Source organism: Heterodontus francisci, chromosome 4, assembly GCF_036365525.1.
Source record: "Heterodontus francisci isolate sHetFra1 chromosome 4, sHetFra1.hap1, whole genome shotgun sequence".
Classification (NCBI taxonomy): Eukaryota; Metazoa; Chordata; class Chondrichthyes; order Heterodontiformes; family Heterodontidae; genus Heterodontus; species Heterodontus francisci.
Window position 1 is genome coordinate 116,775,630 of NC_090374.1, and position 27,218 is coordinate 116,802,847.

Genomic DNA, 27,218 nt, shown 5'->3' on the forward strand with positions numbered 1-27,218 from the left:
AGTGGTTCAAGAGTTCACCTATCTAGGCTCAACTATCACCAGTAACCTGTCTCTAGATGCAGAAATCAAAAGCGCATGGGAAAGGCTTCCACTGCTATGTCCAGACTGGCCAAGAGAGTGTGGGAAAATGGCGCACTGACACGGAACACAAAAGTCCGAGTGTATCAAGCCTGTGTCCTCAGTACCTTGCTCTATGGCAGCGAGGCCTGGACAACGTATGTCAGCCAAGAGCGACGTCTCAATTCATTCCATCTTCGCTGCCTCCGGAGAATCCTTGGCATCAGGTGGCAGGACCGTATCTCCAACACAGAAGTCCTCGAGACGGCCAACATCCCCAGCTTATACACACTACTGAGTCAGCGGCGCTTGAGATGGCTTGGCCATGTGAGCCGCATGGAAGATGGCAGGATCCCCAAAGACACATTGTACAGCGAGCTCGCCACTGGTATCAGACCCACCGGCCGTCCATGTCTCCGCTTTAAAGACGTCTGCAAACGCGACATGAAATCCTGTGACATTGATCACAAGTCGTGGGAGTCAGTTGCCAGCGTTCGCCAGAGCTGGCGGGCAGCCATAAAGGTGGGGCTAAAGTGTGGCGAGTCGAAGAGACTTAGCAGTTGGCAGGAAAAAAGACAGAAGTGCAAGGGGAGAGCCAACTGTGCAACAGCCCCGACAAACAAATTTTTCTGCAGCACCTGTGGAAGAGCCTGTCACTCTGGAATAGGCCTTTATAGCCACTCCAGGCGCTGCTCCACACACCACTGACCACCTCCAGGCGCTTACCCATTGTCTCTCGAGATAAGGAGGCCAAAGAAGAAGTAGTGCAACGGAGGGTCACCTAACTAATCCCTGGGCTGGCGGGACTGTCTGATGAGGAGAGATTGAGGCAACAGGGCCTGTATTCATAGAATCATAGAAGGTTTAAGGCACAGAAAGAAGCTACTTGGCCCTTGGTGGCTGTGCCAGCCGAAAAACGATCCACCTATTCTAATTCCACCTTCCAGCATTTGGTCCGTAGACCTGCAGCTTATGGCACCAGAGGTGTATATCCAGACTCCTTCTGAACGAGTTGAGGGTCTCTGCCTCAACTACCCTTTCAGGCAGTGAGTTCCAGACCATCACCACCCTCTGGGTGAAAAAGCTTTTCCTCATCTCCCCTCTAATTTTCCTACCAATCACTCTAAATCTATGCTCCCTCATCACTGATTCTCTGCTAAAGTGAATAGACCCTTCACATTCACTCTATCCAGGCCCCTTAAATTTTTGTATATTTCAATCAGATCTCCCCTCAGCCTTCTCTGTTCCAAGGAGGACAACCCCAGCCTATCCAATCTTTCCTCATAGCTGCATTTTCCCAGTCCTGGCAACATCCTCGTAAATCTCCTCTGTACCCTCCTTAGTGCAATTACATCCTTACTGTAATAAGGTGAGCAGAACGGCACACAGTACTCAAGTTGTGGCCTAACTAATGAGTTATACAATTCCAGCATAACCTCCCTGCTCTTGTATTCTGTAACCCCGGCTAATAAAGGAAAGGATTCCATATGCCTTCTTAACCACCTTATTGACCTGTCCTACTACCTTCAGGGATCTGTGGGCATTCACTCTAGGGTCCCTTACTTCCTCTACACTTATCAGTATTTTCCCATTTATCATGTATTCCTTTGCCTTCTTTGACCTCCCCAAATGCATCACCTCACACTTCTCCAAGTTGAAGTCCATTTGTCACTTTTCTGCCCATCTGACCAGACCATCAATATCTTCCTGCAGCCTACAGCTATCCTCCTCGCTATCTACCACACAGCCAATCTTTGTGTCATCCGCAAACTTCTTGATCATGCCCCCTACATTTGCATCCAAATCGTTAATATACACCACAGAAAGCAGGGACACTGCGGAACGCCACTGAAAACAGCGCCCCAGTTGCTCAAACAGCCGTCAACAATTACCCTTTGTTTCCTGCCACTGAGCCAATTTTGTATCCGCCTTGCTGCATTTCCCTGGATCCCATGGGATTTTATTTTTTTAACCATTCTACCATGTGGGACTTTGATGTAGACCACATCAAGTGCATTTCTCTCATCTATCTTCCTTGATACTTCTTCAAAAAATTTGATCAAGTTGGTCAAACAAGATATTCCCTTAATAAATCCATGCTGACTATCCTTGATTAACCTGTGCCTTTCTAAGTGACTGTTTATCCTGTCTCTCAGAATAGATTCCAATAATTTGCCCACTGCTGAGGTTAGACTGACTGGTCTAATCATTCGGTCTATCCTTCGCTCCCTTTTTGAACAGAGGTACAACGTTAGAAATGATGGTCAGACCCTCTGTTATTTCCTCTCTTGCTTCTTTTAACAGCCTTGGATACATTTCATCTGGCACTGGTGATTTATCAACTTTCAAGGATGCTAATTCTATTAATACTTCCTCTCTCCCTATGTTTATCACATCCAATACTTCACATCCAACTCTTCCTCCTGAACTACAATATCTGCATCGTCCCCCTCTTTTGTGAAGACAGACGCAAAGTATTCATTGAGAACCATACCAATATCTTCCGCTCCTACACATAGGTTACCTTTTTGGTCTTTTATAGGCCTACTCTCTCCTTAGTTATCCTCCTACTCTTAACGTATTGATAAAACATCTTTGGGTTCACCTTGATTTTGCTTGCCAATATTCTTCCATGCCCTCTCTTTGCTTTCCTAATTTCCTTTTTGATTTCACCCCTCCACTTTCTGTACTCCTCTCGTCTTTCGGTAGTATTGAGTTCTCGGTGTCTGACGTAAGCTTTCCTTTCCTGCCTTACCTTACCCTGTCGGCTCCTTGACATCCATGGGGCTCTAGATTTGGCCGCCTCACCCCTTTTCTTTGTGGGAACATGTTTACCCTGAACCCCTTGAATCTCCCCTTTGAATGCCTCCCACTATTCTGACACTGATTTACCTTCAAGTAGCTGTTTCCAGTCCACTTTTGCTAAATCACTCCTCAGTTTAGTAAAATTGGCCTTGCCTCAATTGAGAACTCTGACTCCTGTTCTATCTCTGTCCTTTTCCATAATTATGTTAAAACTCTCTGAATTCTGATCACTACCATTAAAATGCTCTCCCACTGCCACTCCTTCCACCTGCCCATCTTCATTTCCTAAAACTAAGTCTAAAACTCTTGTTGGACTTGCTACATACTGGCCAAAAAGTTCTCCTGAATGCACCTCAAGAATTCTACTCCCTCAATTCCTTTCACACTAAAACTATCCCAGTTAATATTGGGGTAATTAAAAACCCCTACTATTACTGCCCTATTGTTCTTGCATTTCTCAGAGATTTGCCTACATATCTGCTCTTCTATCTCCCTCTGACTGTTTGGGGGTCTATAGTACACTCCCAGCAGTGTGATTGCCCCTTTTTTGTTCCTTAGCTCAATCCATATGGCCTCATGTGATGAACCTTCCAACATATCATCCCTCCTCACAGCTGTAATAGTTTTCTTGACCAAAATTGCCACTACTCCTCCTTTCTTATCCCCCTCCCTATCACGTCTGAAAACCTTGTAACCAGGAAGTTTGAGCTGCCATTCCTGTCCCTCCTTAAGCCATGTTTCTGTAATAGCTATGATATCATACTGCCACGTGTCTATCTGTGTCATCTGCTTTATTTGCTACACTCCTTGCACTGAAATAGACACCCTTGAGCACTGCCAAATTCTTTTTTATTTTCTAACCCTCGTTTCCTCTGTCTTCCAGACTCATTCATTAATTTTCCGCCTTCCATTTTAATTTCTGATTTTGTCCCAGCTGAGTCTACCCTCAGGTCCCCATCCCCCGGCCAAACTAGTTTAAACCCTCCCCAACAGCACCGGCAAAACATCCTGCAAGGAACTCAGTCCCGGCTCTGTTCAGGTGCACCCGTCTGGTCTGTACAGGTCCCATCTCCCCCAGAGCAGGTCCCAATGTTCCAGAAATCTGAAGCCCTCCCTCCTGCACTATCTTTCCAGCCACGTATTCATCTGTCATATCCTTCTACTTCTCTACTCACTTGCGCGTGGCACTGGGAGTAATCTGGAGAGTTCTACTTTTGAGGTCCTGCTTGCTAATTTAATTACCTAGCTACCTAAATTCTGATTGCAAGATCACATCACTCTTTCTGCCAATGTTGTTGGTTCCAATGTGGACCACGACACCTGGCTGTTGGCCCTCCACCTTCAGGATGCTCTGCAGCCGCTCAGTGACATCCTTGACCCTGGCACCAGAGAGGCAACACACCATCCTGGATTCACGTCTGCGGCCACAAAAACACCCTTTTGTTCCCTTGACGATTGAATCACCTATCACTGTGGCTCTTCCAGTCTTCCCTGTACCTCCCTATGCAGCTGACCCACCCATGGTGCCATGGACTTGGCTCTGGCTGCACTCCCCAGGTGAAGCATCACTTTCCTCAGTATTCAGAACTCAATACCTGTTGGAGAGGGAGATGCTCTCAGGGGTCTCCTGCACTACCTGCATGATTTTTTTTAACTGTCTGATGGTCACTCATTCCCTCTCTCCCTGCATACTCTTAAGCTGTGGAGTGACCACATCTTTAAACTTGCTATCCACTTAGCTCTCATCCACATGAATGCACCGCAGTGTCGCCAGCTGCCACTCAAGTTCCAAAACACGGAGCTCAAGCTGCTTCAACTGATGACACTTCCTGTAGAAATGGTTCTCCAGGATATGGGAAGCATCCTGGAGCTCCCACATAGCACAGGAGGTGCACGCTCGAGGTTGAAGCAACCCTGCCATTCCTTTATTTATTAGTTGACCCTTTGCCACTGCTAAAAAAAAACTTACCAATACTACAACAGCTTAGAATTATTAATAAAACCTTACAAGTACTGATAAATCCTACTAAAAATCAACAGTTCACTCGTTAAAATAAACCTTACTCAAAGAAAAAATACCAGCTACTCACTTGTTCCTTATTATGAAGCTATTTACACACACACCCTAACAGTAGTGTACTAACCCAGCTATTTAGAGTTATTCCCTAACAGCAGTTACTCACCAACCAATCACATTGCAGCTTTCCTGTGATGTCACTGCTCACTTTGTTTTCAAATTCCAGCGCACCTGCACTCCTCTCGGCTGCTCTCCCGGAAGGTAAATGCTGTAGGCCGCGATCTTTGGGCTATAGTTAACTGCTCCCCGCTCCCTATTCTTCCGGCAGGTCCACTTCTCTCCGCTGCTTCCCGGAAGGCAAGTGCTGTAGGCCGCGATCCTCGGGCTCTATTTAGCCGCTCCTCACTCCGTGTTCTTCCCGCAGGTACGCTCCTCTCTGCTGTTCTCCAGGAAGGTAGAGTTTTGAAGAATGAGAGGTGATCTCATTGAAACTTACGAAATTCTTAGGGTGCGTGACAGGGCGGATGTAGATAGGATGTTTCCCCTGGCTGGTGAGTCTAGAACTAGGGGACATAGTCTCAGAATAAGGGGTAGGCCATTTAAGACTGAGATGAAGAAGAACTTCTTCACTCAGAGGGTGGTGAATCTTTGGAATTCTCTACCCCAGAGGGCTGTGGAGGCTTGTTCAAGGCAAAAATCGATAGATATCTTGGATACTAATGTCATCAAGGGAAATGGGGAGAGTGTGGGAAAGTGGCATTGAGGTAGATGATCAGCCATGATCTAACTAAATAGTGCAGCAGGCCTGATGGACTGAATGGATTTCTCCTGCTCTTATGTTCCTAACATTCACATTTGAGAATATTGGGAACCACAGAGCTACCTGTGGTTAACATTTATCTACGGTGTCGGTTGCGTTCGGGGCAGCCCAATTTTGTCAAGGAGTGCTAAAACAGGTGTCAGGTTCCCTATTAAACTGAGCGAAGGTCCTAATTTCTGTTTCGGACACAGGCCTTGGACAACTGTGTTGGAGCCCATACCAATATGGCGGGCACTCACTTCCGGTGCAGAATGTGCATGCTTAGGCATCCATTTTACACCATTGAAACAGACATGGAGCCTATGACCTTCTAGACCAGCAAGTCGAGCTCAGCTAGTTTCAGAATAGCTTAATTAGAGAGTGAATCTATATCTGAAGAGAGAACAAGGTGGTGTCTATTATTTTTCCATAATCAGGAAGTACAGGAAATTGACCCTGGAGGAAATAGTGTTCATTCATGTACTTTATGTAAAATAAATCAGTTGTTGGTTTGAAGTTCTGCATTGGCTTGACAGGGTGCTGTTTAGTCAGGAGACAGGAGGCTGCACATAGTGACACATGCAATAATTCAGTAGTTGGTATGGGAAGAATGTGTTCTCTGTTATAATCCCTGGGTCATGCTGTTATTTCACTGCATTTCAGGCAATTGTAAAAGGTGCACTCTGGATGATTACAGTCATGAAGTACATTTATGGGATAAGGCTTATCTGAGAACAGTCAACATGCTATGTAATGGGCAAATTGCATCTGGCAAATTTAATTAAGTTCTTTGAGGAAATAATGGAGTGTATTGATTAAGGAGATGAAGTAGGTGTTGTATGCATGGATTTTCAAAAGGCATTTGATGAGATGTCACACCAGATGTTTGTGTGGCACTGAACCTGACAGAATATCGAGCACAATAACCAAAAATCTTTACAGGGAGTATGAATGGAATGTCAGATAATATAAAGGAAAAAGTAAAGAATTTTATGAACAAATAAAAAGTAAAATAATTATTAAAAATTGGCCAATGAGAGATGAAAAAAAATCCCATGGAAGATAAAGTAGTGGAGGTACTGAATGAGTACGTTTTTCTTAGTTTTCACATTAAAGTATGACATTGGAAAGTAAAGAATACACAAAGAGGAAATGGAGTAAATAGATAGGACAACTACAGGTAGAGAGGTAGCACTGAAATATATGGAATTTGAAGTGGTAAGGCGCTAGGCCCTGATGGTCTGCATTCTGGAATGATAAGAAAAGTCAGAGAACCAACAGCAGGGACTCCCACCTGAACTGTTCAAACATCCTCAGATGTGAAAGTTGTGCCAGAGGACAGCAGGGTTGCCAATGTAATGTCTGTTCAAGAAAGGAGAAAGGGATAAACAGGATAACTATAGACCAGTCAGTTTAACATCTGCAGTGGGTAAGCTTCTAAAAGCTGCAAAATAGGACAAAATTAATGCTGACTTAGAAATGCTGATTTGGTTAAGGACAGCCAGCACAGATTTGTAAAAGGCAAGTCAGTTATGTGTAAGCTTCTGAAGACCAGAATACAGGATAAAATTAATACTCATCTCTTGAAATACACTAGTTAATTAAGGACATATAGATTTGTAAAAGGCAAGTTACATCTGATAAATTTAACAGAATGTTTTGGGAAAATAACAGTGCATTGGATTAAGGAAATGCAGTGGATGTTGTGTGTATGGATTTTTAAAAGGTACAAGCTACACAGGTAGCTTGTTGATAAAATTAAGGCTCATGGTACTTAAAGCAATGTGACAGCTGGCAAAAGGACAGAAAACAGAGAGTAATAATTAATGGATGCTTTTCAGACTTGAAGGATGATGAATAGCAATATCCTCCTGGGTCAATATTAGGACCATATTTAATATCTACATGCACAATCTGGACTCTGGTGTCATGATATCAGAATTTGCAAATGACACAAAAAGAGTGTAGTTAACTCTATGTGACTTTAGAATGACACTGATAGATTAATAGATTAGGTAGGTAGATGTTGAAATACAAGGCGATTCATTTTGGCCAGAAGAATAAGGAGAGGGTGTATACAGTTCATGGTAAAAACATGAAAGGAGTATAAATGAGTGACAGCGCTTCAAATAGACAACTCTTTAAAAGTGGGTAAACAACTAAAAAATATTGCAGTTTTATAAATAGAGATGAAATAGATGTCATATTAAACCTATAAAAAATATCTGTTGAGATCGCAGTTAGACCTGTCTGGATTTTGGGTCTGACTCTAGAAAGGACGTCAAGGACACTGAGAAGGTACAAAATGATTTCATGATACAAGGACTGAGAAGTTTTAGTTTTGAAGGGAGATTAGAGAAGCTGGGGCTATTTTCTATAGAAAATGGGACTGACCTTGCCTGGTTCCACTCTTATCTAACCAATTGTAGCCAAATGGTTTACTTCCCTCCCTTGCAAAGATACCTCTGGAATGCCCCAAGAATCTATCCTTGAACCCCTTCCCTTCTAATTTACATGCTGTCCCTTGGCAACATTATCTAAATACATAGGGTAGAATTTTCCCAGCCAGGTAGAGACGGGTTCCAGAGACTGCGGTTTGGGAAAGTCCCAAAAATTAACTTTGGGTCAGAATCCTGATGTGATCCTGCTCTCTTGTGGCTTTCCCCGGAGTAGGTTGAGAGTCTAGCAGGGAATCCCCGTGGGTATGCTGGGAAAGCAACTGAGGTACTTTAAAAGGCAATTAAGAGCCATTTTAACCATGGAATCCCTCTTTCCCAACAATGCATGGGTTACACGCTAAGGGCCTGCTCAGGTATGAAATTGAAACCCGAACCCGGCCGAGTCCTTTGATTTTTTTCCCTGTGCCCGATCTGACCCAACTACCGTAATTATATCAAACATACCTTGTCCAAATGTTGTGATCCTCCGTTCCGGCAGCAAGCTATTCCTGCAGAATCGTGCAGAAGTTCCCTCCCTGAGCAAGGCAACACTGTGTCCGCGTTCAGCCCGACCCGACCCAAGCCCGAATGCCGGACCCAGAAGAGAGACCCGACCCGAACCTGACACATGTTGTTGGGTCTGGTCGGGTTCGGGTCAGGTAGCCATGCTTTATTACATGCCGTGTCTGCAACTCGTCAGGTTAGACAAGGCGAGTGCAGAGTGAGAACTAATCATAGAGTGAAACTAACCTGATATGAACAGAATGAAAGGTGAAACCGGCAAGCCTGTGGTAGCTACAGTGGGAGACCTGTGCTGACAGGAGCAGTTCTTTCAACCTAAAATCACTGATTTTGTTGCGGGGACAGCAATTTGGTCCAACTTCTATCAAATGGCTTGGATACCAGTGAGGGTAATCTCACCTTATTGCCTGTGAGACCTCTCTGTAATGTGGGGCCTACATATTCTGCAGCTGGTTGGACCTCTGAGGAGGAGGTGCAGTGTGCCCCTGCTCAGCAGCCACAGCGACAGGAGCAGAAACTCCAGTAGCAGCAGTTTCTGCCTTCTCCACAGCTACATGCAGGTGGACGGAACAGCGGGGACGGACACAGGGCTGCACCTCGAAGCAGGTGATAATCTCAGCACAGGGCCTATATGCCAAGGGCCAGTTTCCTCAACCTCTCTGTACAGCAGTACCTCTGAGGGCTACGACTCTCATGGCTGGTGGTTGCAGATATACGCAGGTTGTTGGTTAAAGACCTCTGCCCAAGAGCAACAAGTGGTCATCCATTGCCCACGGCTGCCTAGGTGACTACAGCCCTCAATTTTTTGTGGTCTCAATCCTTCCAGGGATCAACTGGTATATGTAGGATCTTGCAATCTGCAGCCCAGAACTGCACCAGTCAAGTCACCCGCGCCTTGTTTGCGAAAGCTTCCAAATATTTTAATTATGAGACAGAGGAGGCCAATCAGATCCAGAGGGCTGTTGGCTTTGCTTCTCTCGTAGGATTTCCACAGGTCCAGAGGATCATAGACTGTATCCTTGTGACAATGAAGGTGCTATCAGAACAGCCAGGTGTCTTTGTAAACCAGAAGGGCTTCCACTCTCTTAATATGCAGCTGGTATGTGACCACTGTAAAAGGATAACACAAGCGTATGCCAAGTATCCAGGAAGCTGCCACGACTCATTCACTCTTCGGCAGTCTCAGGTTCTGCAGCTCTTCTCTCCACCAGGCAGCCTCAGTGGCTGGCTTATGGGGGTCAAGGGTTACCCACTCAAGACCTTGCTGATGATCCCAGCCCCACCACAGAGGCACAGGAGAAACAGGAGAAGTACAACAGGAGCCATGTTACCACCAGATGACAATAGAGCAAGCCATTAGCTTGTTCAACATGAGGTTCTACTGCCATGGCAATCTGGAGGTGCCCTTCAATATGCCCCAACTAGGATGTCCAGGATTGTACTGGTCTGCTTTGCCCAGCACAACATGGCATTGAAGAGAAGACTGTAGCTGGTGCAGGAAGGTGGAGAGCACCTAAAATCCTTGGAGGAGGAGGAGGAGCATCCTGATGTGCCATTGGTGCCTAAAAATCTGCCAGCCAGAGAAGCCCACAACGGCCTCATCCTGGCACGCTTCACTTCAGAATTGAGCTTGCATCATTGAAAGCTTCCCATCGTGACCCCTGTGCAAACCGCCGCCAACACAGCAAACCTCCTCCCCACAAACACCCAGCCACCCATCACATTCACAGCCTTACCTCTTCATTGAGGCAGCTCATGCCATTAGGCGGAATGAAACTGACCAAGGTCAATGGGGAATTCAACAAAGTAGAGGCCATGACAATGAGTAGTTCACATAATTCATTCTTTCATTCAAATCAAGAGCATCAATGGAACAGTAACATTGGGATGAATTTACCCGGTCCCATGCATATGGGGTAGGAGGCAGGGGGCTGGGAAAACAGGGGTATAATGCGTCAGGACGTCTCCCGAATGCCTTCCCACCTCTGGGGCCATTTCCCAGGGGCAGGCTGGGAACAAAGTCAGCAGCCTGCTCCACGGAGGTGGGCAGCCAATTAAGGCCCCACCTGTGGCCATTTTCCAAAGGCAATGGCAGTTTTCCGGCATCGGAGCATGTGACTCCTCCCCCCACTCACCTGGCAAAGCCCAGCAGATCCTTGGAGGTGGCCTCCCAGAAGCAAGCCAGGGGATTATTGGAGCCGGAGCCGCCAGCATGAAAGGCTGCAGCCATGGTCAAAAGCATTCTTGTGGAGGGGTTCTCTACCAGCAATGGGCCTCTTCATTCTCAAATTTGCAGAAGGCGTCCGAGAACACCACCATGTTCAGACACTCTTGCACTCACCTTTCTACTGCAGCAGCACCCACCTTTCCTGGTGGGGCTGCTGGCCATCTTATGCTGCAGGCCCTCTGATTGGGCCTACCGCCCACCATCCTTAATCAGACGGTGATCACGGAGGTGGCCAATTAGGAAGCCGCCTCCTGAAAGGTTGTGTTGGCAGGCACCCTGACAACATATGCAGGCTTGTCTCTCCCATTTGGTTCTGACATCAGGGTTCCTATGCCTGCTGGAATCTTCAGTCTAATGTATTAAGCACCCAAGTGAGTCCTTTTATGATACCTCAATCTTTTCTTCATATGCTTTCTGTTACTTCTATGTGGTGGTACCCAGAGCTGAAGGCCTGCTGCTTGCTTCACTGCTCTGCCACATGAGATGCTTGTGGCAAACGTCCTCTGGATTTTGGAGCCTATGAGGGCCCCACCAAGGACTGCCTCACCTGCACCGGTGCAGAGGCAAACTCGGTCATCAGGGCAGGATGCAGCATGTGGGCTCTGCAGAGGGGGAAGATGGTAAGGGCCAAGAAATGGGGGTACCTTGAAAAGAATCCCTACTGCCATCAGCCCCTTCCCCATCTTGCCCCTCAGGGCCCACCTGCACTTCCCTCTAACAAAGAGCGAGAGAACACTGGGCTGCATGTGAGCGTGGCAGTCAGCCACCATGGTTGATGCTTTGATGGATGTTGTGTAAACTGGCAGCCATAGTTTGCAGGCCATTAGTATGAGCGTCGTTGGCACCAGCTAGACCTCATTGTCACAAGGCGAGCCACCTTAAACAGTGTTCAAATCACATGCAACTTCCACAGTGCGGACTGCGACACCGATCACTCCCTGGTGTGCAGCAAGGTTAGACTCCGACCAAAGAAGTTGCATCATTCCAAGCAGAAGGGCCACCCGCGCATCAAAACGAGCAGAATTTCTCATCCGCAGCTGTTACAAAAATTTCTAAATTCACGTGTAACAGCCCTTCAAAACACTCCCACAGGGGATGCTGAGACCAAGTGGGCACACATCAGAGACGCCATCTATGAGTCAGCTTTGACCACCTACGGCAAAAGTGCGAAGAGAAATGCAGACTGGTTTCAATCTCATAATGAAGAGCTGGAACCTGTCATAGCCGCTAAGCGCATTGCACTGTTGAACTACAAGAAAGCCCCCAGCGATTTATCATCCGCAGCACTTAAAGCAGCCAGAAGCACTGCACAAAGAACAGCCAGGCACTGCGCAAACGACTACTGGCAACACCTATGCAGTCATATTCAGCTGGCCTCAGACACCGGAAACATCAGAGGAAGGTATGATGGCATGAAGAGAGCTCTTGGGCCAACCATCAAGAAGATCGCCCCCCTCAAATCTAAATCAGGGGACATAATCACTGACCAACACAAAGAAATGGACCCCACAAAGAATACCTAGAACTGCACTCCAGGGAGAATGCTGTCACTGAGACCGCCCTCAACGCAGCCCAGCCTCTACTAGTCATGGTTGAGCTGGACATACAGCCAACCAAATCGGAACTCAGTGATGCCATTGATTCTCTAGCCAGCGGAAAAGCCCCTGGGAAGGACAGCATTACCCCTGAAATAATCAAGAGTGATAAGCCTGCCATACTCTCAGCACTACATGAACTGCTATGCCTGTGCTGGGACGAGGGAGCAGTACCCCAGGACATGCGCGATGCCAATATCATCACCCTCTATAAAAACAAAGGTGACCGCGGTGACTGCAACAACTACCGTGGAATCTCCCTGCTCAGCATAGTGGGGAAAGTCTTTGCTCGAGTCGCTCTGAACAGGCTCCAGAAGCTGGCCGAGCGCGTCTACCCTGAAGCACAGTGTGGCTTTCGTGCAGAGAGATCGACCGTTGACATGCTGTTCTCCCTTCGTCAGATACAGGAGAAATGCCGTGAACAACAGATGCCCCTCTACATTGCTTTCATTGATCTCACCAAAGCCTTTGACCTCGTCAGCAGACGTGGTCTCTTCAGACTACTAGAAAAGATTGGATGCCCACCAAAGCTACTAAGTATCATCACCTCATTCCATGACAATATGAAAGGCACAATTCAACATGGTGGCTCCTCATCAGAGCCCTTTCCTATCCTGAGTGGCGTGAAACAGGGCTGTGTTCTCGCACCCACACATGCGTTCAAGTCCTCTGAAGAAGGAATTTTCCTCCACACAAGATCAGGGGACAGGTTGTTCAACCTTGCCCATCTAAGAGCGAAATCCAAAGTATGGAAAGTCCTCATCAGGGAACTCCTCTTTGCTGACGAGGCTGCTTTAACATCTCACACTGAAGAGTGCCTGCAGAGTCTCATCGACAGGTTTGCGGCTGCCTGCAATGAATTTGGCCTAACCATCAGCCTCAAGAAAACGAACATCATGGGACAGGACGTCAGAACTGCTCCATCCATCAATATTGGCGACCACGCTCTGGAAGTGGTTCAAGAGTTCACCTACCTAGGCTCAACTATCACCAGTAACCTGTCTCTAGATGCAGAAATCAACAAGCGCATGGGAAAGTCTTCCACTGCTATGTCCAGACTGGCCAAGAGAGTGTGGGAAAATGGTGCACTGACACGGAACACAAAAGTCCGAGTGTATCAGGCCTATGGCTCTATGGCAGCGAGACCTGGACAACGTATGTCAGCCAAGAGCGACATCTCAATTCATTCCATCTTCGCTGCCTCCGGAGAATACTTGGCATCAGGTGGCAGGACCGTATCTCCAACACAGAAGTCCTCGAGGCTGCCAACATCCCCAGCTTGTACACACTACTGAGTCAGCGGCGCTTGAGATAGCTTGGCCATGTGAGCCGCATGGAAGATGGCAGGATCCCCAAAGACACATTATACAGCGAGCTCACCACTGGTATCAGACCCACCAGCCGTCCATGTCTCCGCTTTAAAGACGTCTGCAAACGCAACATGAAATCCTGTGACATTGATCACAAGTCGTGGGAGTCAGTTGCCAGCGTTCGCCAGAGCTGGCGGGCAGCCATAAAGATGGGGCTAAAATGTGGCGAGTCAAAGAGACTTAGTTGTTGGCAGGAAAAAAGACAGAGGCGCAAGGGGAGAGCCAACTGTGCAACAGCCCCGACAAACAAATTTCTCTGCAGCACCTGTGGAAGAGCCTGTCACTCTAGAATTGGCCTTTATAGCCACTCCAGGCGCTGCTTCACAAACCACTGACCACCTCCAGGCGCGTATCCATTGTCTTTTGAGATAAGGAGGCCAAAGAAGAAGAAGAAGAAGTATGAGCTAGCATGCACTCAATGGCCTGCCGCATCTGATTCTCCATGAGGTTGGCCAGTCTTTCAATGGAGGTGGTTATCAATGCAAAGGCCTGAAACATCATGGCACTCATGCTAGAGATGGAAATTCTGACACCTGTTGCTCCACTAGTACCCGTTTAGTGTATGACACTGAGGCTCAACATCTGTGTTCAACTGAGCAGAGCTTGAAGCGTCCTGCACCCTTCTTTGGGGACTCTCCACTGCTGTCCCTCTCTCTAGCACCTGCACCTGCTCACATTTTATGTACTCTTCACTATCTGACACTCTTCCTATCTGAGAAGCTGGACCCACCGAGGTGTGTTTATCTATGCTTTTTTATTTATTCTTTCTTGGGATGTGAACATGCCAAGCGATACCCACATCCCATGAATGAATAAAAAAAAATATTTCTGGCTAGGCAGAACATTTATTGCCCGTCCCTAACTACCCTTTCGCAGATGGTGGTGAGCCGCCTTCTTGAACCGCTGTAGTCCACGCGGTGCAGGTACACCCACAGTGCTGTTAAGGAAGTAGTTCCAAGAATTTTGTTAGGATGTGAATAATGACCTGCCAGAAACAGTGGTGGAACTAGAATCCACAGTAGCTTTTTAAAGAGAAGTGGATAAATATTTGAAAAAGAAAAAATAAAAATAAATAAATAGGCAGGGCTTGAAGTGTATTGAATTTTCCCACAGGGGTTAGGAACCTGAGGTCAGGACCATTTCCAGGTCTTGACCCCACTTGATGTTGTTGTGCAACATCCAGCTGAACTTTACAGGAGGCACCTTCACGTTCGTCATCCAATTAGGGACAGCAGGTGCATTCAGGAGACAGGAGCAACATGTGGTAGGCCCCATTTAAAGGGCGCCCATCAGCCATCAATGTGACTGCAGGGAAACTGGCACATAACAGAGTGTACAAGGATAAAGAGCAGAAACATGACAGCCAGTTGTGGAAGGACGGCCCCACTATTCAACAACGCCTCCCTGGAGGTTCTCAGAGGTGGTGAAAGCCTGGAAGAACATGCTGTTCACAGACAGTAGCAGGTGGAGGCCAGCCAGCCAAACTAAGCAATCATACCTGGAGATCGCTCAAGAGGTGAGCAGCCACAGTGTGGTGAGCAGGACATGGATCCAGTGCAAGAAGCCCTTCAATGACCTTCTAAGGTCTAGCAAGGTGAGTAACATGCAACATCCAGCTGACAGCCGTGAAGTGATTAAATAATCAGTGCACCAATGAGCAGGACGGTCTCAAGGCAGACATGGCCCAAGAAGGTTTCTGGTAGGTCATTATTCCACATCCTAATAACACTCTTGGAACTCCCTCCTAAACAGTATTGTGGAAGTACCTACACCACATGTCCAGGTTCACTTTACACCCAAGGGAGGGGCTCACACCATTTTCAGTTATGGAAGAGGTACAGCAAAACACATGGACATTATAGTGCGAAGATCATTACATGTGAGGGTGCCTCATGGTGTTCAGATGGGAAGCATCATGGTCATAGTACTCAAGATCTTAACTTGCAGGGAAAAAGAGCACACAATGACCGTGAGAGGGGTCACACAAGGAGTGGAGTAGCCCACCTGCCAATAATGACATCAATGGAGGAGGAGGCCCTTGAAGTTGGTCGGGAGGCCACAGGGCAGGCAGTTGCTGAGAGTGAGATGTGCGTCCACCTGAGAGAGGGTGAAAGCATCTGGTCATATCGATACAAGCGACTTGGAGTAGCCTCCTCATTTGAGTAGTCATATCCAGTAGATCACTGTTGATGGCTGCCAGATGTCTGATGAAGCAGCTACTGAGAGATGGGAGGTTGCCTAACTGATGATTTCTCTCTCCTGAAGGGCCAGTGCCGGAGGACCAGCAGCTGGCGACTGTGGAGGTTGCGGCAGCCTCAGAGAACAAGATGCCCTCTGAAGATCCAGCGACACAGGAGTCAAGTGCTCCCTCCACCATCATAGATATATGCACCTCGGTGGGCCTCAGGCATATTTACAACGTGTGGCACAAGGTGAGCAGCACATCAGATGTGAGCAGGAACAGGTGATGGGAGGTAGCAGCAACTGTAGGCAGTCACCTTCGGAGGATGGAGGACAGATCCGGCCATGCTCACCTGGTGAGAGATGCTGAGCCTTGGGGACCATATGCAAAGGATGTGCCTGTGGGGCAGCAAAGGGAGATGTGTGGTAAAGACTGGCTCGGGTATAAAATTAAAACACAACCCGGGCCCGACCCGGCATAAGCCAACCTGAACCCAACCCGGACCAGAGTCCTTTAATTTTTTTAAATGCCCAGCCCAACCTGAAAATAACAAACATATTTTTGAAATGGAAAAAGATCACAGATTAAAACAAAAACAATATAGAACAAAACAGTACAGTTCAGCCCGACCCGACCTGAGCCCGAATGCTGGATGCCGAATACAGACCCGATCCGACCCGAACCCGACACATGTCGGGTTTGGTCAAGTTCGGGTAGGGTAGCCAGGCTTTAATGTATGGCTCCTTGGGGAGAGAATGGAGGAGTTCAGTTTTTACATGAAGACTGTAATGTCTCAGGGATTTGAGCGCATGAGCTCCTCCATTGAAAGAGTGACCAACCTCATGGAGCGTCATGGACAGCAGTCCACCAGATGGATTCAGAAACATTGCACAGGCATGCACTGAATGTATGATACATTCTGCAGCATTGACCAGTCCATTGCAGTGATGGCTAATAGATGCATAGGTGGTCAGCCAGGTGCTGCCCCACTCCTGGTCAGTCTGGACGTACAAGTGGGCCATAAAAGGGCAGAGGCAGGCAGGGATGATGTCAATGGTGCCACTCCTGAAGAGGCCACATCGTTAGCCACCACCCATCGGCCCCTCTGACTGAGACTCAAACCCTACGACCGAGGCTGCCCCTGCACAGATGCAGGTGGCGTAGCCTGTGGCAATGCCCTCAAAGGCACTGCGACCCTGAGGACAGGCACCACGGGCTTCTCAGCCACTGGGACTCGCAACTGAACAGTCTGCCTCCAATTCTGCATCAGCCATAGGGGGAGCACCCCGTAGAAGTGCTTATAAGAGGACAGAGAAGCAGCGATAGCGCCACTCAGGGGTTCACTTGGGGATTGTTCATAATGCTTCTGTTGGATGCGTGTACTTTACTGGAATGAAACGGGTTGTTATTGCACCCTTATATATGTCATGTCAGAGACGTTACACCAGCATAAGGTGCTGCCTGTGTGAGACATCTCTGATTGGCCTGGGCCGAAGTGTGGCTGGGGGAATGTACTGCATAATGAGTAATGCACACCCATATCGTTGGCCTCTTCATAGTGGCTGCAAGTGTAGAGAGAGGTGACCGGATGAGTCGAGTACACTACAGGATCTGCCATCGTCAGAAGAAGCGTGCCTGGATCAGGGTATCCCGGGCTTCTCTGCCATCCTGGTCAATGTGTTGCTGCCTCAGTGTGACCTCTGAATGGTGTTGCAGAGCAGGCTGATGATCCACCTCAACCTCCTCCTCCTCTGCAAATGCGGGGCTCTCTTCCACATAGTCCTCCTCCAGTTCCACCCCTCTCTGCAGGGCCATGTTATGCAGAACACAGCAGACCACCACGATGCAGGAAACCCTTGAAGTCAAGAGAATTGCAGCTCCAGGAGGCCGATGACCTGCTCAATGGTGGGCCTTGGGGTGAGATGGCAACGGTTGTATCCACTCCTGCGCCTCCGTTGTGGGGTTCTGAACAGGTGTCAGCAGCCACCTCTTCAAGGAATAAAACTTGTCAGCTAGGAACCATCCACAGAGGCTCTCTGGTGGCACGAACAATGGAAACACCTACAACTGCCAGGAAACCCTGCGCACATCTGCAGGAAATGTTTGCCTTCATCACACACCAACTGTACTTTGAAGGACTGGAAACTCTTCCTGTTGATAAATGCACCAGGCTGCGCTACCGGGGCCTTGATGGCCACATGCGTGCAGCTGATCATCCCTGCACCTGAGAAAATCTGGTCATGGAGGAAAATCCCGTCTTCCTCTGGGCCTGACTGGCTGCATCTGTGGCAAATATGATGTAATCCAACACCCTCTCATCCAGGGCATCTGTAACCTGAATGATGCTGCTGTAGGCGGCCACCAGGATATCATACACAGATCCACTGCTGACCCTTGGAATGGGCCAGACACAAAAAAGTTTTGAGGGCAATGTCACCTTGACAGCTACTGGCAGTGGGCGTCCACCTGCTCCTTGAGGCCTAAGCTGCACTTTCAAGAGGGTGCACAGATCAGCAACCACCTGCCTCAATAGGAACAGCCTTTGGCAGCACTGCTACTCAGACATGTCCATAAAGCTGATCCGATGCTAAGGATAATGCCTTCTTGTACCTCCTACCCCTCAGCTTGCATCTCTGCACCAAAGGACTGCCTGTGTTGTTGAGGGTGCTGCTCCTCAGCACAGCTCTAGCCCACTCTGAATAGATAGAACCCATGTCCAGAAATGGCCTTACTTCCACCCAGCTCAGCTGCAAAGTTTCCCAGACTGACCCCCAACTCTACTACCATCCTCACTTACACCACTACCAATCTGAGCGCTCTGCTTCCACAATGGCAACTCTGTGCCAATGGATGAGCTCCTCTTTGCTGATTGTCTGCCACTTTAGTCAATGGCTTCCTGCTGTGCAGCCACTTCATCTACTTTGACGAGGTGCCAACACAGCATAGGGCCCAAGCGCAGCTCTCAAAATTGCACCCAAGTCTCATAGTAGCTTCCAATTGATTAACTAATCACCTTAATTGACTACCCACCACTTCTGGACGGATAGTTGTCACCCCCGACAAGCCACATCCAGAAAGATCACTAGAAGGCAGCAACATGTCAGTCTACCAGCGCACTACCCTCTAGTGCAAAACTGCCGGCACACCAGCCTCCAAAGCCACGTCCAGCTCTCTGGCAAAATTCCAGCCTTTGAGTCAGGTAGTACTACGTGCTCTTAATGCTCCTGGATTAAAGAAGTGAAAAATGCTTCATTATTACCCAACAATTTCTGATGAAACTGTCCACATTTGTTTTTTGGATGAGGACTGGAATATGTATGTGTGGATTTTGGATGAGGATAGGTAATGTACCCTGTGGTGAATTGTCTTTGGGCAATCACATGAATATCAATGGTCAACTGTGTGAGGCAATGGAAGGCAATTGTTTTGGGAACTATAACCACAGCAAGGAATCAAGGCCTTTGGACAAGAAGAAAATCAGTGAGGGAAGAAAAACAATCAGAAATTTATCACAAATATTAAAATGAGTAAGTTAAAAATTCATACATAAGGTACCAGATTTCACAAATACTGAAATTGGAAAACTATTGATATTTTGAGATGAGAAGACTTCCTCTTTATTCCCAATTCTCGCAGTTCATCCCTCAGTTTTTCATTGTCACTGTTTTGTCATGTCCTATCTGAGAAGGTAGAAGTCTCAAACAGCTGTGTTTCTCTTTCACAAACTTCAAAATATATTATCACCCCTTTCAGTTCAATCAAATTATGTTTTGCCTACTGCTACCTAGCAACCTACAATTGTTGAATAATTAGGCATTTTTCAGTTTTCAATGCATCATCTCAAGATCTTAATAAAATTAATTTTAGCAGAAGCTGTAGGGCGATCATTTAGGCATTAAAGTCTCGTGCAAGGAAACAACAATTGTAGCGACTGCAGAGAAGTGTAAAGCAATTACAAGAACAATACTTTGTCCTACATGAATTACAGATGAATTTTCAGAAGCACCAGCATGAAGTCACGCTGTGCAATATTACCATACATCCACAATGACCCATCATATGAAATTTCCATGATGGATCAAAGATCTAACTTGTTTTGAATCATATGTTAGTTTTTTTTATGGAATCTTCCATCTGGTGGTACTGTGGTCATTTTAAATTGCCAAGTGCACAGTTGGAGGCAGCTAATACAGATAGAATGCATTTATGATCTGGACCAGGATTCTTACTCTCAGTGAATCATAGTTATGTTAATAGTGGGACCTTGTGCACCTTTTAATATTCGATGCCTTTAATTGCATGTGAGGAAAATATACACGGCCTTAAAAGAAGCTGTGGAGGTGCAAGTTTTCTCACCATATTGTTTAGAAACAAGGCGGTAATCAATGAACAAGCCAGGCTGTTTGATCTAGCAATCAATCAGTTAAAGGACTAACATTCATGTTCTCTCTGGGCAGAAAAGTTAATTTTAAAAAGTGATTACTAGGCTGCAGTAAGGAGACAAAGCTAATTGTTTGGTATTGGCGACTTGGTGCTGTCAGTGGGATGGATTTAGTTGAACCAGCAGGGCTCCCTGCACCGGGCTGAAAAGGCGAGTAGAACCCTGCCTCAGTCCTCTGGAGCCCCAACCCCTCAGAAAGATTCAAAGCGCTCAGGCATTTAAGTGCCCGGTGCCATGGTTCTTGTCCCTTTAAGAGCAGAGATCCCACCTCCAAGAGCTGTCAGCCAGAGGGCGAGCAGCCCAATAATATCGGCAGCTTCACTGGGAGCAGTGGCCACTGCCAATACAACAGGAGGCCCGGGAGCAGCCCACCGCTGGAGACCCAGACTAAAGGTAAGTGAGGCGGGGGAGGGAGGGCGATGAGTGCAGGGGTGTTACAGGAGGTGGGGTGTTTGCCAGCAGGGGCCTTCTGTGGGCCACAGATTGCCCATGGAGGAGGCCTCCCTCTCCAAGCCATAGGAAGGTTGCCTCATTTCTCTGGGCAACCTCCCCCATGTGGGGGAGGCCTCCCCACCATTCGCATAATTCGAGCAGCAGTGGGAAAAGGCCGTTAGTGGCTAACAATTGGCCACTAAAGGGCTTGAATTGGCCTCTGGGCGGGAAGGCCACCTTTGGCTTTTCCTGCCCCCAACTTAATCGCGTTGTGATGGGAAGGCAACGAGCAGTCCACCCCTCGTCGCAATTCCATGGGCCCCCCAACTTCCTAGACTGTCTCCGGGGAGCCCATTAAATCCAGCCCAGTATGTGCATCTTAGCCAGCGTGTCTGCTGCTGGTACTGATTAACAGCTCCGAGTTTAGCATTACCTAACAGTGAACAAAATATTGTTCTCAGTTCTGCAGCTCACCTCTTGCTACTAATATGACAAAGAACAGCCAGAACTCAGAAATATTTCACTATTTTTCGCTATTATTATTCCAACCATATATCCATACCAGCAGGAACAGATGTTCGGTATTGGGGATGCTACTAATGATATGATGGAGTTCCTCGTAGAACTGGTCTTTATCTTCAGGTGGGGAGCAGAGTGTTGGAGCATAGATGATGAATAGGTGTACTGGACCAGAGGCGGAGAGCAGTCGGATGGACAGTATGCGTTCTGAGCCATTTGAATGTGGCTCTATCATGCTGAGCAAAGAGTTTCTGGTGCCAGGGTTGGGGCTGACTATGACTCATGGCCCTCCTGCCTTGGGTGCTATGGCATTGGAAGGATGAATGAGAATGGACAGAGACTGCTTGAGTTGTGTACCTATCATAACCTCTGCATCACCAACTCGTTTTTTCACACTAAACTGTGTCACCAGGTTTCTTGGAGGCACCCAAGATCACGTCGTTGGCACCAGCTGGACCTCATCGTCACAAGGAGAGCGTCCTTAAACTGTGTTCAAATCACACACAGCTTCCACAGTGGGGACTGCGACACAGACCACTCCCTGGGGTGCAGCAAGGTCAGACTCAAACCAAAGAAGCTGCATCACTCCAAGCAGAAGGGCCATCCGCGCATCAACACGAGCAGAATTTCTTATCCACAGCTGTTACAAAAATTTCTAAATTCACTTGAAAAACCCTTCAAAACACTCCCACAGGGGATGCAGAGACCAAGTGGGCCCACATCAGAGACGCCATCTATGAGTCAGCCATGACCACCTATGGCAAACGTGTGAAGCGGAATGCAGACTAGTTTCAATCTCATTTTGAAGAGCTGGAACCTGTCATAGCCGCTAAGCTCATTGCACTGCTGAACGACAAAAAAGCCTGCAGCAATTTAACATCCGTAGCACTTAAAACAGCCAGAAGCGCTGCACAAAGTACAGCCAGGCGCTGCACAAATGACTACTGGCAACACCTATGCAGTCATATTCAGCTGGCCTCAGACACCGGAAACATCAGAGGAATGTATGATGGCATTAAGAGAGCTTTTGGGCCATCCATCAAGAAGATCGCCCCCCTCAAATCTAAATCAGGGGACACAATCACTGACCGACGCAAGCAAATGGACCGCTGGGTTGAGCACTACCTAGAACTGTACTCCAGGGAGAATGTTGTCACTGAGACCGCCCTCAATGCAGCCAGTCTCTGCCAGTCATGGATGAGCTGGACATACAGCCAACAAAATCGGAACTCAGTGATGCCATTGATTCTCTAGCCAGCGGAAAAGCCCCTGGGAAGGACGGCATTACCCCTGAAATAATCAAGACTGCTAAGCCTGCCATACTTTCAGCACTCTACGCACTGCTTTGCCTGTGCTGGGACGAGGGAGCAGTACCACAGGACATGCGTGATGCCAATATCATAACCCTCTATAAAAACAAAGGTGACCGCGGTGACTGCAACAACTACCGTGGAATCTCCCTGCTCAGCATAGTGGGGAACGTTTTTGCTCGAGTCGCTTTAAACAGGCTCCCGAAGCTGGCTGAGTGTGTCTACCCTGAGGCACAGTGTGGCTTTCGAGCAGAGAGATCGACCATTGACATGCTGTTCTCCCTTCGTCAGCTACAAGAGAAATGCCACGAACAACAGAAGCCCCTCTACGTTGCTTTCATAGATCTCACCAAAGCCTTTGACCTCATCAGCAGACGTGGTCTCTTCAGACGACTAGAAAAGATTGGATGTCCACCAAAGCTACTAAGTATCATCACCTAATTTCATGACAATATGAAAGGCACAATTCAGCATAGCGGTGCCTCATCAGACCCCTTTCCTATCCTGAGTGGCGTGAAACAGGGCTGTGTTCTTGCACCTACACTGTTCGGGATTTTCTTCTCCCTGCCGCTCTCACATGCGTTCAAGTCTTCAGAAAAAGGAATTTTCCTCCACACAAGATCAGGTGGCAGGTTGTTCAACCTTGCCCATCTAAGAGTGAAGTCCAAAGTACGGAAAGTCCTCATCAGGGAACTCCTCTTTGCTGACGATGCTGCATTAACATCTCACACTGAAGAGTGTCTGCAGAGTCTCATCGACAGGTTTGCGGCTGCCTGCAACGAATTTGGCCTAACCATCAGCCTCAAGAAAACGAACATCATGGGACAGGACGTCAGAAATGCTCCATCCATCAATATCGGCGACCACACTCTGGAAGTGGTTCAAGATTTCACCTACCTAGGCTCAACTATCACCAGTAACCTGTTTCTCGATGCAGAAATCAACAAACGCATGGGAAAGGCTTCCACTGCTATGTCCAGACTGGCCAAAAGAGTGTGGGAAACTGGCGCACTGACACGGAACACAAAAGTCCGAGTATATCAATCCTGTGTCCTCAGTACCTTGCTCTATGGCAGCGAGGCCTGGACAACGTATGTCAGCCAAGAGTGACCTCTCAATTCATTCCATCTTCGCTGCCTCCGGAGAATCCTTGGCATCAGGTGGCAGGACCGCATCTCCAACACAGAAGTCCTCAAGGCGGCCAACATCCCCAGCTTATACACACTACTGAGTCAGCAGCGCTTGAGATGGCTTGGCCATGTGAGCCGCATGGAAGATGGCAGGATCCCCAAAGACATATTGTACAGCGAGCTCGTCACTGGTATCAGACCCACCGGCCGTCCATGTCTCCGCTTTAAAGACGTCTGCAAATGCGACATGAAGTCCTGTGACATTGATCACAAGTCGTGGGAGTCAGTTGCCAGCGATCGCCAGAGCTGGCGGGCAGCCATAAAGGCGGGGCTAAAGTGTGGCGAGTCGAAGAGACTTAGCAGTTGGCAGGAAAAAAGACAGAGGCGCAAGGGGAGAGCCCCGACAACCAATTTTTTCTGCAGCACCTGTGGAAAAGTCTGTCACTCTAGTATTGGCCTTTATAGCCACTCCAGGCACTGCTCCACAAACCACTGACCACCTCCAGGCGCTTACCCATTGTCTCCCGAGACAAGGAGGCCAAAGAGGAAGATATCCATACCATCACTAAGACCGCCCATTTCCACCTCTAAAACATCACCTGACTCTGCCCCTGCCTCCGTTGATCTGGTGCTCAAACCCCCATCCATATCTTTGATATTTCTAGACATGACAATTCTATCACACCCCTGGCCGTTCTCCCACAGTCCACCCTCCATAAACTAGGCGTCATCGAAAACTCTGTCGCCTGTGAGCTAACTTGCAGCAAATCCCATTCATTCAACATCCCTGTACTCGCTGACCTACTTCAGCTCCTTTTTCAGCAATGCCTCAATTTTAAAATTCTCAGTCCTTGTTTTCAAATCCCTCAAAGGCCTTGCCCCTCCCTATTTCTGTAATCAGTGCCCCACAGCCCTCTGAGATATCTGTACTCCTCTAATTCTGGCCTTTTGAGTATCTCCGATTTTAATCACTCCACTACTGGTGGCCGTGCCTTCATCTGTCTGGGCCCTAAGCTCTGGAATTGACTCCCTAAACCTCTCCACCTCTCTCTCTTCTGAAATGCTCCTCAAAACCTACCTCTTAGACCAAGATGTGGTCATCTACCGAATATCTCCTTATGTGGCTCAGTATCATATTTTTTCATAGATTCATAGATACAGCACTGAAACAGGCCCTTTGGCCCACTGCGCCTGTGCCAACCATCGACCACCCATTTATACTAATCCTACATTAATCCCATATTCCCTACCACATCCCCACAATTCTCCTACCACCTACCTACACTAGGGGCAATTTACAATGGCCAATTTACCTATCGACCTACTGTGGGAGGAAACTGGAGCGCCCGGCAGAAACCCACGTGGTCATTGGGAGAACTTGCAAACTCCGCACAGGCAGTATCCAGAACTGAACCCGAGTCGCTGGAGGTGTGAGGCTGCGGTGCTAACCACCGCACCGCCCTAACTGTGCCTTGTCTTACAATGCTTCTGTGAAGTGACTTGGGATGTTTTATTATGTTAAAGGCTTGTATATAAATACAAGTTGTGCAAAAAAAACCCATGAGATCTAGGGGTATGTAGCAAGCTGGATATAAAATTGGCTCAGTAGCAGGAAACAAAGGGTAATTGTTGACGGGTGTTTTTGTGACTGGACGGCTGTTTCTAGTGAGGTTCCACAGAGCTCAGTACTCAGTCCCCTGCTTTTTGTGATATATATTAACGGCTTGGACGTAAATGTGGGGGGAATGATCAAGAAGTTTGCAGACAGCACAAAAATTGGCCAAGTGGTTGATAGCAAGGAGAATAGCTGTAGACTGCAGGAAGATATCAATGGACTGGGGCAAAAAAGTGGAAAATGGAATTTAACCCAAAGAAGTGTGAGGTGATGTATTAAGGGAGGTCAAACAAGGCAAAGAAATACACAATAAATGGGAGGATACTGAAAGGTGTAGAGGAAATGAGGGACCTTGAAATGTGTGTCCACCGATCCCTAAAGGTAGCAGGACAGGTCCTTAAGCTTTTTAAGGCGGCATATGGAATCCTTTCCTTTATTAGCCAAGGCATAGAATATAAGGGTAGGGAGGTTATGCTGGAACTATATAAAACATTAGTTAGGCCACAACTTGAGTACTGTGAGCAGTTCTGGTCACCTCATTACAGAAAGGATGTAATTGCACTAGAAAGGGTACAGAGGAGATTTATGAGGATGTTGCCAGGAATAGAAAATTGCAGCTATGAGGAAAGTTTGAATAGGCTGGAGTTGTTCTCCTTGGAACAGAGGAGACTGACAGGAGATTTGTTTGAGATTTACAAAATTGTGAGGGGCCTGGATACAGTGGATGGGAAGGGCCTATTTACCTTAGCAGAGGGGTTAGTGATTAGGGGGGCACAGATTTAAAGTGTTGGTAGAAGGATTAGAAGGGAGATGAGGAAAAATGTTTTCACCCAGAGGGTAGTGGGGGTCTGGAACACACTGATTGAAAGGGTTATAGAGCCAGAAAACCTTATCTCATTTAAAAGATTCCTGGATGTGCACCTGAAGTGCCATAACCTGCAGGACTACAGATCAAATGCTGGAAAGTGGGATTAGGCTGGGTGGCTATTTTCTTTTGGCCGGTGCAGACATGATTGGCCAAATGGCCTCTTTATGTGCTGTAAACCTTCTATTCTGAAACGTGGACTGAGTGTCAATTTCTGTAAGTTACTGAAAGCTGCCATGTTTGCTCTTTCTATTGTTTAGCTTTCCGTCATCACAGACCGGATTCATGGCTGAGCAAGAGTGTTATTTGTCTGGCAGTCAAAAAGATCAGCAACTTCGAGTATTAAACCATATTATTTCCACTGTGTAAATTGATGGTCAAAAGACTTTATTGATCATCGTGTTGTTGGCTACTCAAGACTGCTTGATACATAAAACCACATATCAGTTGAAGGAAGGTGTGGGCTTACCTTCACATGGGATACAAGAAGCAAGTAATTGAAGGTTCGAAATCATAACAATTAAAAATTATTTTTCTAATTACTCAAATTAAAAGCATAATATCTATGTATCCTGTCCTACCATCCACAACAGTTTACTCCTATCACAACCTTCTGTTGCTCAGCAGATCTAGGTGGTTGTTTTGTGAATTTTAAAAGGCCCTCACAGCCTGCACAGAAATCTAACAAGGTCTCCCAAAACCAATGTACAAGGTGTACTTCTGAATAACCAGACATGGCTAATGAATTACCCATTGTCTGGGTCACAGAGAAGCATCTCCAATTTTGCAATGTAGTTTCCGTATGCTTGCCTACCAATCCACAACTCAGCACAGGGCTGTGTTGGAATGCTAACTCCTTTTAGGCCCTCTTTTGCTGAAACAAAATCACATTTT

General features: G+C 47.4%; 1 protein-coding gene across 3 annotated transcripts in view; it reads right to left on the minus strand.

Annotated features, from left to right (window-relative positions):
* The window catches only part of frmd3 (FERM domain containing 3), a 387,539-nt gene that overhangs the window by 30,388 nt on the left and 329,933 nt on the right, over window positions 1-27,218 (minus strand). Inside the window, exons 14-17 of one of the 3 annotated variants that reach the window (XM_068028875.1) lie at window positions 8,916-8,945; window positions 5,159-5,168; window positions 4,183-4,234; window positions 829-838 (exon numbers count right to left, since the gene is read on the minus strand). The exons of the other annotated variants lie outside the window; for them this stretch is intronic. Coding sequence (XP_067884976.1) covers window positions 829-838; window positions 4,183-4,234; window positions 5,159-5,168; window positions 8,916-8,945 — 102 coding nt within the window. The remainder of the gene's footprint in view (window positions 1-828; window positions 839-4,182; window positions 4,235-5,158; window positions 5,169-8,915; window positions 8,946-27,218) is intronic. 3 annotated transcript variants of the gene reach the window in all.